We start from the raw sequence: 15,356 nt of genomic DNA, 5'->3' as shown, positions 1-15,356 counted from the left end.
ATATATACATGTATAATATAGTTAATGTATAATATAGTTAAGATCTTAAAATTGATACTCCCACCTATTTTATGGTTCCAATTCACGTCCAACACAAATAGCCCACAGGCCACACCCGCCGGACGGCCCAATGGCCCATCTAGCCTTCCCATTCCCTAATCCCCGATTCCCCCCACTCAGCCTAGAGCCCACTCCCTATTCCCATTCCGTAATCCCTGATTCCCCCCACTCAGCCCAGAGCCCACTCCCTAATCCCGCTGTAGGGCAGCCGCCAGCAGCTTCCGAGCTCCAACAGACGCGGAATCGCGTCGCTGCCGTTTTAGCCCTTTTTGCGAAAGATTCTCACAAATACGCTCCTGGCGGAACCAATTCAAAAAATGGACCCTTAGCTTGGCGCCATCCACGTTGCCACCAATCTTACACGTCTCGGCGCCAACCATCCTAGCGCCAAGGTCCATGCGCAGCTGCTGGCGCAGATGCCGACGTGGCGGGAGCTTGGCGCCAGGCGCCGTGGATCTTGGTGCCAAGCTTGGTGCCGTAGGCCTTGGCGCCGAGCATTTTACCCCATGCCTCCTGACGTTTCGAACGAAACAAGTATAATTATTCCGAGGAGTGTGCAACAAACTACGCTCTAGTTCAACTGGTTAGGACGTGGGCTTCTTATCTCAAAGATCTGAGTTCAAACCCCTGTTGCACACTCCTCGGAATAATTATACTTGTTTCATTCGAAACGTCAGGAGGCATGGGTAAATTGCTCGGCGTCAAGGCCTACGGCGCCAAGCTTTGCGCCAAGATCCACGGCGCCAAAGCTTGGCACCATGGATGGTGCAAAGCCCCCGCCATGTCGGCATCCGCATCAACAGCTGCGTATGGACCTTGGCGTCAGAATAGCTGGTGCCGAGATGTGTAAGCTTGGCGTTGGTTCCGCTAGGGGCGTATTTGTAAGAATCTTTCGAAAATTCGAAAGGGCTAAAAGAAAAAAAAAGGTCGGCGCGCCGCTGCCGCCGCCAGGCTGCCCGCCCGCGCCTCCAGGTAGCCCGCCCGCGCCGCCGCCAGAACCAGACTGCCCTCCACCCGCACGGCCGCTCGCCTGCTCGGCGCTCGCGGCACCGGCGCGCCGTCCGCCGCCCCGCCCGGCGCCCCCCGCCCCCGCGGCCCGCGCGTTCGGCCGCCGCCCGTTGGGCGAGATCCCGGCGTCCCGCTCGGCGCGACGGCCAGGCGCCCAGGCCAGCGAGGTAATCAAAATTGAAATGGGCATACCCTGCTCTGAAATCCTGGGTCCGCCACTACTTGCAGACAGGCAAGGAGCGAGTAACCACCTTCCACGACCGCTGGGGTTGCCATGAATGTCGATTGATGTGCAGCGAAAGCGTTGGTTCGGCGGAGATCGGTGGCGAAAGCCTTGACAGCGATACTTGTGGGTGTCGTTTCCTCCCTGGAGGCGTCTTCGATGTGCCTCCCCGCACTATTGTGATGGATTCTTCGGGTGAAAATCCAGCCCAAGGCTAGGGCCAGCGATGACGGCGCTGTCATTATCGTGTCCCTCATGAGGGCATCGCTGTGAGAATCCTCGCTGGTAGCCTGTTGCTGCTGATTTTGATGTTGCGAAGCTTAGTATTGTGATGGGTGGTCATGCCACGTTTTCGTCCTTGTGCTGGGGCGCGGTGTTGTTATACGTGATTGTGCCACAATTTCACCCTTGTGCTAGGGCACGGTGTTTTCTTATTCGTGATTATGCCACAAATTCACCCTTGTGCTGGGGCTTAGGATCTAGTTTAGCTAGGTAGATTGTTATGGTTTTAGACCGGTTTTCACAAATTAACCGAGCGTTTCCTAAAAATCGAGGCTGTTGATCCCTGGTCTAGTACACCTCTTAATACAATTCAGGTGGGGATACTCTCCCCCCGTAACTATTAAAAAAGGGTAAGGTCTTCTGCCATCATTTTGATCGTCAGAAGCCGTGGATGATGAGCAACATGCTCAAACACCTGAGCACGCCCCTTCCACATGTTCCATAAGATCACCGAACCACAACTGACGGGAAAAACACTTTCGGACAGAAGACGTTGCATTTACCTTATTTTGTATTCTAAAAAAATAGCAGGAAACAGACTGAAAAATATTATGTTTGATCCAGTCAATGAATCAATCTGTTAGTGTAAGTTGGCTAACAAAAAAATTGTATATGAACTTGCATTATCCAATACATGAATTTACAATCTAATTCCCGAAACAAAATTGCAACCAAATGCTCATGATGAAACCATATGACCGAGAACTGGATTTACAGATGCACCACACATAGTGGTTGAAGCTTGTGAATAGCATACAACAATACTTTTCTCTGTCAAATCTGCAGTAGCAATCCGCCAATCAATATGGCCTTACAACAGGTTTCGCATCTATTGTACAGGATTTATCACATGATCATTTGGGAGACTGCAGGGCACTCTTGTTCGTACGCCAGAACCTCATCACTTTCACAGTTGCCAACTGATACTGACTTCACTAAGCCTGTTTCCATTTCAACAGAGACAACATCCAAAGTGCCAGTTTTCACTAGTATCAAGCCCTGACTCTCAGATGATCCTATCACTTTGATACCTCCTCCTAGAGTTAACCAGTTTGTCTTGTTTTCCCAAGACTTTGAAGGGTTGCTGTAAGTGTAGACCCTAATGTTCCTTCCAGAAACCATAGCTAAACATAGCTGGCTGCCTTGTCCTCGAGATATATGACTCGTCCTTAATGTTGTTTTTTTGGCACCTCCAATATCAGGGAGTATGGTTGTTGCTAAAAAGAAAGTCAAACCAAGGTTCAGTCAGCGTATAAAGAAAAAATTCAATGGAAAATGCCCTTTGTTTATATGGAGAGAAGATCAACCTAGTAGAGATTTCAAATGACAGGACAAAAGAAAAGTCGGTTACCAAGTTCCAGGCTGGAAATCTGAACAGTGATTAGTTCTTCGCCGCGATGCAAGAAATATATCATGTCATCAATGAGTACCGATCCAATTTGAAGCATTTTCTTAGCTGGCAGTACGAATGACTGAATGGTCTTTGCTTTAATCCATCTGCCGGCTGAAGAACTATAGCATGCTACCACTGTCTCCACCAGTGGAGTATTCAATGTCACCTTTGAACGTGAGACTCGTTTTGCTAGAACAATCACATTGTAATGATGAGTCCGTTCATCTGGAAGTAATGCAGCAGTCACAATTTGGGTGTCATGGAAAAACCGTAGGCGTGGTATCTGCCGGTGCCGATTCTTCCTGAGGATTACACAATTAGCAGAAGCTAGAGTTTAATCCAAGAGTAGGCAAAAAGACTTAACAATATAAGTAAAGCTTTAGTCAGAACAAGCTAGAGCTCAATTCAAGAATAGGTACGTGAGAAAACAAGGCACATCATGCGGCATGATTAAAGCTACAGTTTAGAAAAAACTGGAGTAGGCAGAAAGAAGACACGAGAAGATAGTTGAAAGTTTGATTTTGGGGATTTGCTATACCTTGCATGGGGATAAAACACAAACATATCTTGGTCTCGACTAGAGTTGCCAGCTAACAGCAGCAACTTCCCATCCCTGGAGTCCAATAGCTCAAAGTATGGCCAATAACTGTTCGGGCAAGTTTCTGCTGAAACCCACAGATCTCTAATTGACTCTGAAGCTCGTGACATTTGTGCAGAAAGACCATCACATCTAACATATGGATACATCACACGTGTTTTTCCACGTGCCTTTTTCTTCATAAAGAAGCCCAGCATTTTGCCCTTCTGATTTGAACGGTAGCAGTGTCGAAAATCAGATGATCTGATAACCTCTCGGAAGAAACTACAAGCTGTTGCCATGCGCAGTAGTACATCAGGTTGTAGCCTAGCAAAGATCTCCATAAGGACATCCACATTTAAGTTGACTGAAGGGCCTCTCCTGGTAATTGGTGGGACCTAAGGCAGCATAAAATGAGAAGGCATTAATCTCAGATACATTGATGATTTCATTTTCTTACAGAACTCACTATGTATCTAAGAACAGGTTACAAAATTTCCCATGCAACCTTGAATAAACTACCTATTAATTATTAGGAATACAAAGCTCTACATGTTTAAATAATTTAAGCCACATACATATGCACCTTAAGGCCCTAAACAACGAACAAACTTGACTGTTAAGAGAGTGATATGCGCATCACCGGATCCTGCAGTTGCTCTCGCGGGCTACTGGCTAGCAGAGCTTGCTTGATCGCCGGATCCTATATGTATTAGAAGATCAACCTAAAGGATCCTAATGACCAAGTCTTAACTAAACAAACTACAACATTCTCTGGCCTAAACTTCAACGAAATTAAATCTGATGCACCAAACATTGCAGTAGTACTAGCACACAAATTAAGAACATACTGCCTAAGATAGACTCTGTGTTTTACCTCTTTGTGTTGCACGAGAGCGTTAACATCTGCGACTCTGCACCGCTTTGCTGCTGGAATTCCATTCTCAGAGGAAGTCGGGGGCTTCATACTCGGCACAGAAGAATAGCCCCCATCATCAGCTGCAAGAAATTGAATCCACCGTGAGGCAGAATAGAAAGAGTTCGCAAGAACCGGAAATAACAGAACCTGCAGGCGACCCACCTCCGTATAACGGCTGGTCGGAGGAGTCTTTCCGCAACGGCGACGTCGCCACCCCTGCATCTGCAGGCGGCGTCTTCATGTTCCTCTCGCAGGAAGAGTCTTCCTCGTGCGAGCACGACGCCGCTACTCCTGCACCTGCAGGCGGCGTCTTCATGTTCCTCTCGCAGGAGTAGTCTCTCCCGTGCGAGTGCGAGGTCGCCGCCCCTGCACAGAGCGTCTTCGTGTTCCCCGCTTTAATGCTTCCCCCACCATCGGCTTCAAGAAATCAAGAAGAGCCATGGGGTGAAACCCCAAGAACGTAAGAACCCAACTTGACGACCGAATGCAGCAAACAAACATAATGCCCCGCGGAGAGGAGAACCCACCGTACACCGCGGCGTCGACGGTGAATCCACCGGCCGGAGAAACGCCGTCCGGAGGCGGCACGCCGCTCCCCATTCCGCGCTGCAAGCGAGCCGTACAGCCGGAGGCCGCGAGACCTTTGGTCAAACACCCTTTGTTCCGGTTCTCCGTTGGGTTTTTTTCTTTTTCTTTTTTCCCCTAGACGTCGTCGGGGGCTTATTTTTGTAGCGGACCCGCTCCCGTGGTCCGAGCTCAGCCAATTTTGATGGGCCCGGAAATGATACCGAAGTGAGGGGATTTCGGCCCAGTCCACTCTATTCCATGGTGGGTAATGAGAATTGGTCTGGGCTTTGACGGCGGCGCTTCTTCGAAGCAGCGCCGCGCGCGGCGGCGGCGGCGGCGGCACGGGACGTCGGGGGCGTCCGGGGAGTGGGGGACGCTTGCCTTGTTGAATGTCGCGGTCTCGCGGACCAACAACGGGAGGTCATGGAGGCTGGTGCGCCGGAGGACGCGTGCACCTCGTGTCACGCCTGCGGCCTGCCACGACATGGCCGTGGCCTCCCATTCCGCCGGCGGTGGGCGCTGCGCGCACTCTAGGAGGCGCGCTGTTTGCCTCTTCGGGTGGCGGCCGCTGTCCAGATCGACGAGTTCCCGAGCAGCCGCCGCGGAGATCCAGACTGCTCGGGGCATGGGGTGGATCCATCAGAGTGGGGAGAGCCACGCCCCCTGCGTCTGCTCCCCGCAGTGCGCCAGATCCGAACTAGCGCGTCGCAAATCGGCCGCGGCCGCGAGAACTGGGCGGGGGCGGCTACTAGCGGATGTTTGGGACTTGGCAGGGGAGGCGAGAGGGGCAGGGGGCTTCGGAACCTCGGAAGCGGCCGGCTGTTGTGTTGAGGCTACTGTGTGATCTCTGTAATTTGTGTGGCTTCAGTATTTCAGTCTGAGAGCAGTTGCATCGTGTTGAGTAGAACAAATCCATATCAACGGATCGTCGTGACATCAACTGCGTTACAGATTTTGTATATGTTGAAAAATTATACTTCCTCTTTAGATCATTTGGATACTTCTACTAGATATATACTATATCTAGATGACGACTAGGGAGCTCAATCAAGAATAAGATGTCGGGAAACATATACCGAGAGGGGTTAGAATAGACTTATAGACCTATAGTGGAGGGGCCTGCTGTCACCACAGCTAGCCAAACGAGAAAGCAGTGGTGTGCAATGGTTCCATATCTAGTGAGTAGATAAGGATTGAAGAAAGAGATAATGAAAGAAAGAGATGGATTTTATCTAAGCTATTGATAATTTTGCTATAGTTGTCTATGGCCCCTCGAGTACGATAGTCCGCACTTACAATTTCTGACCATCCGATCAAACATCAACGGTCTAAATCCAACAATCCTCCAACCTTACCCTCTCTTACCCCGCAAAGGTTGGGGTGTCAAGTTTACGGGCGCCTGGTGGGAAGCCTCCCACCGATCGATACTGCTTACCCCACTTCCCACATGCGCGCATGTGCGTGGACGTCGTGGTCCCGCAACCAAAAAGAGTAAGAGTGAAACACGAAAAAACAAAATAAGAAACCATCGGAAAAAAATAAAATTCGACAATAAAAGTTTTCCAAAAGAAATCTAGAAAAAAAAATCAGAGACACAAAGTTTGAAAAAAAATCAGTAAAAAAAGTTTGAAAATAAAATTTTGGAAAAGGTTTGAAATAAAAAATTGGGGATAAAGTTTGAAAAAAATGTAGGCACAAAGATTTTGTCAAAAAATTTGAAACAAAAAAATTTTCAAAAAATCCAGAGCAAAAGTCCGACACAAATTTTTGAAGGAAAAACTTTGGGAAAAAATTATAAAAAATGGAAAGAAAGTTTTGAAAATTAAATAAAATTTTGTGTAAAAACTTTTGCATCAAAAACCGTAAAAAATAGAAAAAAAAGAAAATGTCACTCTCTCCGACACACCGGCCAGATTCCCTGAGGGTGAGCTCCTCATGCTCGCCGTTGCTCCCCCCGGGAGCTCGCCGCCACTGTCGTGGAGCTCTCTCGGGGGAGGTTGCCGCCGCTGGGGAGCTCTCGGACGGGGCTGTGCCCCAGGAGCCCAAGCGCCGCCGTTCCCCGACGGGAGGGACCTCGCTTTGGTCTGCCGTCGCTGCTACCAGCGCGGGAGTTCACCCCGACCTGCTTGCCACCACTCCGATTGGATCTAGGAAACGGAAGAGAGAGAGAATGGGAAAGGAAAAAGAAACGGGAATGGCTTCGTCAGGGCTGCGTTGGAGATATCGTAGCTTGTGGGGCCGTCATGTGAAGCGTCTGGACAGCGCGTCGTCCGGTGGTAACATGGCGAGTGGTTGACCGTATACTCATTATTGCGCAAAAGGTTGCAGCCTTATCCACCCGCCCCGTTGCTTCATCCCGGTGCCGCCTGCTACCTCCACCCTTTTGCCTCGTCGGCGTCGCCCCAACGCTGGCAAGGCCCTCCCTTCCCCCACCGCTCCTCCCTCCTTCCACCTCTCTCTACCCTCCATTGTCGCTCTTGTCATCCAAGCTCGCCTCCATCGTTCACCTCCGCCTCCACCGCTGTTGGATCCGTCGCCTTCTTCTTTGACTGCTCCCTTCGTCACTAGTGCTTGCCCCGACGCCTCCACCGCCCAACTGAGGGTCCACCACCACCGGGCTCCGGCGGCGCCTCAACTCGCCGCCTCCGCTCCCAGCCATCTCGACCGCCACCACCGCTGGCCGCGCGAGCCATCCCGGAGCTCTCTCTACATCCAAAGGCCACATGTAAACCTCACCCCGAACCCAACCCCGAAACCTAACTTGGCCGGAGCTGAAAAAAGTATCGCCGAAGCTCAAGAAGAACCTGTTGTGGTATATGGATCGATTGTTCATCTACCTTCATACATGGGAGAGTTGTAACACCTGAATATGCCGTAGAAATTTCATTTTTAAGACTTGCGTAGTTACGTATAGTAGCACGTTCAATGAAAAACACACTCGCGCGGTCGTGCCCTTGCAAAACCGGATATGAAACTGGCGTGCCACAGTTTGGTTACGTACGTGGTGGCGCCGCGGCAGCTGCCAGGAGCGCACCCACACTTGCGCCGTAAGCCTCCGGAGCGCGACGCGTCCGTCCGCCCGCCCGTACTCCCACCAGCGATGACCTTCGGTTTAAGCTGGTTTTCATACACCGGCATGGGCGGAGCTCCAGGCGCCCCGGCGTCACGCTGTGCGCCACCAGGAAACGCCGGCGCGCGCGTCCCACCAGCAGCACTTGGCAGGAGCGCGCCCACACTTGCGCTGTAAGCCTCCGGCGCGCGACGCGTCCGTCCGCCCGCCCGTACTCCCACTAGCGATGACCTTCAGTTGGCCTGGTTTTCATACACCGGCATGGGCGGGGCTCCAGGCGCCCCGGCGTCACGTCATGCGCCACCAGGAAACGCCGGCGCGCGCGTCCCGCCAGCAGCACTTGGCGAAGCCACGCACGTGCTCGGAGAAACACCCAGTGGGTGTGGGGGTGGATACTGCGGAAGACGTGCGCTCGTTTCCCACCCCGGGGGCACCATAGACTTCGCAACCGCCGACCTGGGAGACGTGGGCTCGTCTGCGGCTTCGGCCCCGGCTACCCATGCGTTCCGCTGGGAACTGGGCAGCGTGATCGCTAGTGGTGGGAGACGTGCGCTCTTTTCCGGCTTCGGCGCCGGCGTCCCGTGCGTTTCGCTGGAAGCTCCGGTAGGCGCGCGCGGTGGAGGGGAGGGCACACCCGTCCGCGCGATTTCTCAATGAACCATTTTCTCGATCACTACATGAGATTTCTCATTTAAAATGAGGTATCCGTATTAACGGACTGTGTCGTGACAGTTATCAGACTTGCGTTACACTTGTCCTTAAATGGAAAACACACTCATCCCTTGGCAAAACCGTCACTTGTCCTCAAATGAAACTGCCGCTGTGCAAGCCGGGACGTTACTCAACCGCCGGGCTCTTCGTGCTGGGTCTCGCCGTCCGCACTCCCTTCCGTGGTGGTGGCGCTGCGCCAGCTCCCAACGGCGCACCTGCGGCGTAAGCGTCCGGCGCGCGACGCGCCCGCCCGCCCGCGCTCCCACCAGCGATGACCTTCGGTTTAGGCAGGCTCCCGTCACGCGCGCCACCAGAAAGCGCCGGCACGCGGGTTGTCGTCTGCGGCTTCGGCCCCGGCGACCCCTGCGTTCCGCTGGGAGCTTCAGGTGGTGGGATACGTACGCTCGACCGCGGCGGCCGCTTCGGCGTTCCGCTGGCAACTCTGGGCGGCGCGACCGGAAGTGGTGGGAGACGTGCGCTCATCTCCGGATTCGGCGCCGGCGTCGTCCCACGTGTTCCGCTGGAAGCTCCGGTAGGCGCGCGCGGTGGAGGGAAGCGCGCACCAGTCCGCGCCTCTGCCGTCGCCGGCGGCGGCGGCTGTGGGCGCGCACCACCGGAAACTCTGGCCCCAGTTTCAAGCGTGGGTGCACGCGGAGGCCCCCGCGCGCCGGGCCGGGTCGCGGGGGTGCCGGTGATCACCGGGTGGGCGCACTGCGCTAGCGGCCCGAGCGGGAGGAGCGAGCCGAGGAAGGCGCGGGTGAAGGGCCCGCAGTGGTGGACGGCCTCGTCCGCGGCGCGGCAGCACGCGCGCGGGGCGGGGCGCCCCGCGAGGAAGGACGCGAGGAGGTCGTGCTTGCACCACATGCCCAGCGTCAGCAGCGACTCCCAGCACCAGTCCGAGTCGGAGCCCGGGCCGGTCGGGGAGAGGCCGCCGGAGGCGAGCGAGCGGTGCGGCGCGGCGGACTCGGCGCCTGCATGCGCGAGGCACACTGCGGCGGCCAGGAGCGCGAGGAGGAGGAGCGCCGAGGATCTCATGGTTTGGTCTGGGACTCGCTGCGGTGGCTTAAGGCTTTATTTATAGGTTTGCGCTCACTTGTTCGGCGATCGCTGGCTCGCTCTTCGATCGTTTCGCATGCGAGTAGTTGATATGGTAGCTTAATGCTACCAGTAGTTAATAGAGGTTAGTAACTCCTGATGTTATTGTTTGTGTTTGATGTTTTTGTGACAGTGCTCTGAACTGTTACTCAAATTCAGAAATCAGAACTGCAAGACTGCAACCAATGGCTCAACAACTTATGTCGCAAATTCAGAAGAACTCACAAAGGAAAAGAAAAAAAAAACGGACCGGCCCGAAAGAACAAGGCCTGCGCAGCCCAGCCCAGTTGAAGGGAGCCCGAAGAGATCCCGTGGCTTTTGCACGTCTGATACCGGGTTTTCTTCAGAAAACCCGGAAACCCGGAATGAGACGAACAGTCCAGATTCCGGAACCCGCTCACACTCCGTTGTGCTTGTGCTACCCACTCGAAGTAGCAGCCATTGGCTAGTCGCCACCCATGCCTGCGGCGCCGGGGACCGGCCCCGGCTGCCTGGGGTCGCCGGCGCAGGCCCCCTCGGGCTCCCTCGCCGGGGTTCAAGGCGCCCCGCGGCGGCTGGGAACATCGAAGCCGTCGTGGATCGTCCGCACTGAGGTAGTTTGCTCTCTGCCTCTCTCCCACATGTCCTGCTCGGTTCTGTTCTCGTCCGCAATTCGTCGAACACCTGATAGGTGGTTGCAAGCGACGTAGTTAAGCCTTTGTTTTACTCTGCTACGGGACAGCGTTGTTAGAGAAGGCATTTCTTCGTAGGTCTGTCCGCTGCAAAAGCAGCAGGGATCCGAAATCGCGTTCAGATAGGCAGATAGCGGATAGGTGGAGGAGGACATAACAGTACAAAAAGCTCATTTGTAGGTGTTGCGACTTTCGACTCTGTTAAATTGCAGCTACAAGCCCCTGCTAGCAAAGTTTGTGGGGGTGTTCATGGTTAACTAGTCTGAATTCTGAAACTCTGGGCAATGGATGCTGCACAAATTGAACGTAGCTTATTTACTTATGCATTTCGTGTGCAATTGTGCACTCTCTAAAAAATAACTGCTGTGTGCACCTTTACATTTGATGATTGAACTGCTTTATACAGCTATAGAAATCGGACACTTAGTTTTTGTCGCAGTCTTTCTTTTGGCTGAACATAATCATTTTATGTTTACACTGAATAAAAATTAAACAAGTACCACATAGGAGAGGGAGAGGCCACATGAAATCAGATTGTAGAAAGGGGATAAAAATGCAGAGGCTGCTCTATATTCGTCTTCACTTAACCTTTGGTGTTGTAAACTCTACTGTTTAATTAGTTTAACAGACTCCAGCACAAAGTGGTTCTTCAGGTTTTGCAGAATTCAGCAATACTGCTCTGAACTGGGGCAGCATCTGCATTTTTCCCCCTTTAAGAGGACCCCAATTCATTGTGTATTTTGCCAAATAATTGAGGTTGCGAAATGTCCCATGTTCTTTGCCTGCCAGTCCCATACCCCCTAACACCCATGTCTTCCTCCTCCAAGTTTGGTGACCTTCAGCTTGTTAGAGACAGATGAAGCACTGGAATGTCAGATTGAGCATGCCTGCATGTGTTAGGAGATGTTTGGCTCTTTTGTACATTGGTTTCTGACGTGCTAACTGTAACTATGGCTGCAGTCAAACGTGAGGAGGGAGAGGCCAAAGCGACCTGATCCTCCTTGCACCATCTGCAAAGGCACAGGGAGAATAGACTGCCGGAACTGTTTCGGCCGAGGTCTCTCTTTTACTACATCTCCATGTTATCTTGTGATATGCTGTTACATGATTCTAATTCGTCGGCACAGTGCGTTCTCTGACCAACTTTTTCGTCTGGAATTTACAGGCAGAACAAACCATGCCGAGCTTGTCATGCTCCCGAAGGGCGAATGGCCACACTGGTGAGGCACACGCTCCATAGTCCGCAAAAGTCCGAATTTGCCCTCCATGATGGTGCTAACCCACACCACTCTTTCTTCAGGTGTCGAATTTGTGGTGGCAGTGGACTGGACTACTGCTTCCGGTGCCATGGAACTGGTGAATATCGAGAACCAATGGGCTTCCACTTCACTGTTAAAAGCAAATGAGCTTTTCGCGTCTGCAACTGACTAGTCGGGTAAAAACGCATCAATAGAAGAGGAAAACATAACTGTTATGCTACGATGTGCAGTTGAACTGTACCAGTCAGGGAACATCGTATTGCAGTAGTCAGTAGTCACCCAGTATACGCATCTCCAGTTTGTTTGTTTTTTTATCTGTGGAAATTTATACCTGAATTGTTGCTAGTAGTACAAGATAGATTATGGCCCGTATGTGCAGCTTGCAGCCCTGATGTCACGTAGCGGCGTAACCGGATAGGAGTCGTGTAGTCCTGACGGCAAGTGACGATGCGCATAGTTCGAACGGCACAACTGAAACCGTTGTCAATTGTCATGTGTTGCTGACAAGAATTGTTCTTGTTCACGTCTACAGCCGCGAGTCCTGCCTGGACACGCCCAGATAGTCCTTACAACTACAAAGCCATCATGGCGAGGCTAGGCATGCCCCTGTCTCTGAAGAACCGAGCTGGTAGCTGCCGTTGGCGAGATCCATCGGCATGACAGATGACGCCGACGAAGAAGACGGCAGCGCCACCGATGGGCGATCTCTTCAGCCGGCCTCAAGCCGCCCGCTACATCGCCGAGTGGCTCGCCGGGTTGAGCCTGCTGCGGAGGAAGATGCTGAGGCGGCGTGAGTCCATGACGCCGCAGGGCCCGGCGGCCGCGGCGTCGAACGAGGCCCTGGCGAACGTGTTCCAGCGGCTGCCGCCCAAGTGCGCCGCCGCCTGCCGCGGCGTGTGCCTCCGGTGGTCCGTGCTGCTCTCCTCGCCCCGCCTCGCGGCCCTCGCCGATGCCGACGTCGACGCCGCCGGCTCGTCCACGTGCTTCGCTGGCCGCGACGGTGTCTGCGGTGCAGGCCAAATCGAACGCCGGCGGCGGCGCGGCGGCGCCGTGTTCTGGCTTCCGCCGCTGCCTAAGCATCAGTACAGGCGATCTAGGAAGAAGCATGTGTACAGGGGCATGTTCTGAGGGTCGTGTTCGCGTGCTGTAAGAATCTGTGTTTTTGTGTGCTCTCGTGTCTGCCAAGATTTTACGTGATGCACCGTGCAGGCAAGTGTATCGAAGATTGATGGCTAGGCAAGTCGAGAGTTCTTGATCTCTGGAATCTGTATGTAAAGAGCGTATACCTTTAGATCGAAATCTGTGATCTTTTAAGTAAAGAAACATATTTTATCAAATAGAATAGTTGAATCAGAGCCTTAAATCAAAATCGTAAAGACGTAGAGTCGGAGGCAGAATCATGATTTTGACAAAGGACAACCAATTCAGTAGCTAACTAAAATAAAATACCTTTCCCCTTCTCCCCGAACTTCATCAGTAAAATAAAATACCTTTCAAAAAACAATAAAATAAAAAACAGTAGCTAACCAACCACGGTTAAGTCGTAAACTTGAGTAAACCTCATCTTCAAATTCTCGCGGTCTCGCCCAACCAAATAGCTCGCCTGGCGCCTGTTCCCCGAACTCCAAAGCCCCGATCGGCGCAACCCGCACGCCCCACTTCCGCGGTTCCGCCAAACCCTACCCCAACCCCACCGCCGCCGACTTCTCGTGCCCGCCGTGGCCACAAGCGCAGGCGCAATCCCACTCCGTGCACAGGGGTGGGTGGTGCTCGACGGAATGCCGCCCTTTCAGGACATCCCCGGCGCCTACTACACCGCGCCCGCCCGCAGGCGCAGGAGCCGCCGCCGGCGCCACCCTGGCACCCCACCAGCCCCCGCACCGGGCGCAGACTGCTCGAGGAAATGCCCTCGCCACCGGCGCCCAGCACCAGTGCCAGCCCCGCGGCGGACCCCTCGGCCTTAATCCACAGTGCGCTGTTGGGTCTCGCTGGCAACCTTGCTCGCCTTCGCTTCGTCTGATCATCGTTCCTTAAGCTCCTTACTATCTTGTTGCGTGTCCCCTGATTTGTTCCTTGTTCACGGGACGCCTTTCCAGTTTGGGAATCTCTAGCGGTCTTGCGCCGCCCTGCTTCACGTTTCGTGGAAAGACCGGGATACGGTTTCTTGGTTTTTCTGTAGCCTCTCGGCATACGGTTTCTTGATGAATCGGCTCGTTTCTGCCAAGAATCTTTACAATTAATTAACCCATGATTTTGAGCGAGTTCATTCATACCAAGAGTCCGGATCTTTCTCTCTGCTTCCTTCCTGCCAAGAATATTTAGCCCTCTGTTCTGTTTGGTCCTCTTAATTCTTCACTGCTAGTTGCATTCATGTTATTATGCCAAGAATGTCTTCCATTAGCCATACTAGTGCATCCTGTGCTGCAACAACTTCCTTGCCAGGTTCCCTAGATTTTATCTCTGTCATATTAGTTGATTATTCACTAGTTTGACAATGATAACCTCAGCGACTTCTGGATAAGTTTTTTTTAAAGAAAAAATTAGGGACAAGAAAAGCTTAGCCACTGCTGTATAATCTTTGGTGGACACAGATGAGCCGAGAGAAGACCCAAAAGAAGAGTATGAGAGGCTCAAAAGATGTATACAGCTTGGCAAGAAGCTTGCTAATGATTCTGAGCTTGTATCAAGGGTCTCTGTGTTAGATAATAGAGATAAAGATGTAACGAATTCAAACTATTCTAGCACAAGCGTAGATGAGTTGGACCTGGTTTAGTTTAGATATCTAGATTTATTGTAATTCAGCTTGTGTATATCTCCAAGGCCGGCTCCAACTCATCTACGACTAAGTGTTGTCCATGTATGCTACGCCAAGGGCTGTTCTTGGCATATATAAACAAAGGTACGCGGCCTCTACGAAGGTGAGGAACGCTCCCAAATATTGTGGTTGCTTTCATGGTAATCAGAGCCACCTCCCAAAAACGCATCTAGCTATTCCGAGAGAGACTCGCGTCACGCCTCGACGCTTTCTAGCACGCGACATGGCGAGCACCTCGTTCAACGCCGTCGCCTCGCCCCTGCAAGGACAGGTTGTCACCGAGAAGCTGTCGAAGACGAACTTCGCGCTATGGAAGGCACAAGTGCTTCCTATTCTACGAGGCGCACACATGTACGGCTTCATCGACAGCACCAACGTCGCCCCACCTGCTGTGATCAACGGCAAGGATGGAGAGAAGACTGTGAAGGTGCCAAATCCAGAGTACGTTGCCTGGCATGCAACCGAGCAGCAGGTTCTGGGCTTCCTAATGACGTTCCTATCACGGGAAGTCATGGTGCAAGTCGCCTCACTTGAGACTCCGTGAGAAGTTTACGCGAAGCTGGTGTGGATCTACTCATCTGGATCTCGCGCCCGGACGGTGAACACAAGAATCGCTCTCGCCACAACTCAGAAAGGTATCATGTCCATTACTGAGTACATTGGCAAGATGAAATTGCTTTCAGACGACATGGCAGCTGCTAGACAA

General features: G+C 52.6%; 2 protein-coding genes across 2 annotated transcripts; one reads left to right on the top strand and one right to left on the bottom strand.

The window, feature by feature from the left end:
* Positions 1-2,153: 2,153 nt before the first annotated feature.
* Positions 2,154-5,931, bottom strand: LOC117862414 (uncharacterized). Its single transcript, XM_034745879.2, has 6 exons — positions 4,990-5,931; positions 4,625-4,879; positions 4,421-4,542; positions 3,505-3,941; positions 2,925-3,268; positions 2,154-2,790 (listed from the first exon to the last, which is right to left on the bottom strand). Exons 1-6 carry the CDS (start codon positions 5,060-5,062, stop codon positions 2,420-2,422), a joined length of 1,602 nt encoding a protein of 533 aa, XP_034601770.1. The 5' UTR covers positions 5,063-5,931; the 3' UTR covers positions 2,154-2,419.
* Positions 5,932-10,142: 4,211 nt separating this feature from the next.
* LOC117862830 (uncharacterized) lies at positions 10,143-14,083 on the top strand. The gene is made up of 5 exons (XM_034746352.2): positions 10,143-10,498; positions 11,537-11,633; positions 11,742-11,796; positions 11,877-11,967; positions 12,499-14,083. The coding sequence occupies exons 1-5, from the start codon at positions 10,364-10,366 to the stop codon at positions 12,961-12,963; spliced, it is 843 nt and encodes a 280-aa protein (XP_034602243.2). The 5' UTR covers positions 10,143-10,363; the 3' UTR covers positions 12,964-14,083.
* Positions 14,084-15,356: the final 1,273 nt, after the last annotated feature.

The sequence above is a fragment of the Setaria viridis genome, chromosome 7 (assembly GCF_005286985.2).
Source record: "Setaria viridis chromosome 7, Setaria_viridis_v4.0, whole genome shotgun sequence".
In the NCBI taxonomy this organism is placed as follows: domain Eukaryota; kingdom Viridiplantae; phylum Streptophyta; class Magnoliopsida; order Poales; family Poaceae; genus Setaria; species Setaria viridis.
This window is presented reverse-complemented; position numbering and strand designations above follow the sequence as displayed.

What these genes read in the sequence shown, in the direction of transcription:
- LOC117862414 (XM_034745879.2), bottom strand. Translation starts at nt 5,062, where the DNA reads ATGGGGAGCGGCGTGCCGCCTCCGGACGGCGTTTCTCCGGCCGGTGGA. An exon ending in CGTCGACGCCGCGGTGTACG is followed by an intron (nt 4,880 to 4,989) that starts GTGGGTTCTCCT and finishes GATTTCTTGAAG; the next exon opens with CCGATGGTGGGGGAAGCATT. An exon ending in GTGTTTTATCCCCATGCAAG is followed by an intron (nt 3,269 to 3,504) that starts GTATAGCAAATC and finishes TGTAATCCTCAG; the next exon opens with GAAGAATCGGCACCGGCAGA.
- LOC117862830 (XM_034746352.2), top strand. Translation starts at nt 10,364, where the DNA reads ATGCCTGCGGCGCCGGGGACCGGCCCCGGCTGCCTGGGGTCGCCGGCG. An exon ending in CCGGAACTGTTTCGGCCGAG is followed by an intron (nt 11,634 to 11,741) that starts GTCTCTCTTTTA and finishes TGGAATTTACAG; the next exon opens with GCAGAACAAACCATGCCGAG. An exon ending in AAGGGCGAATGGCCACACTG is followed by an intron (nt 11,797 to 11,876) that starts GTGAGGCACACG and finishes CTCTTTCTTCAG; the next exon opens with GTGTCGAATTTGTGGTGGCA.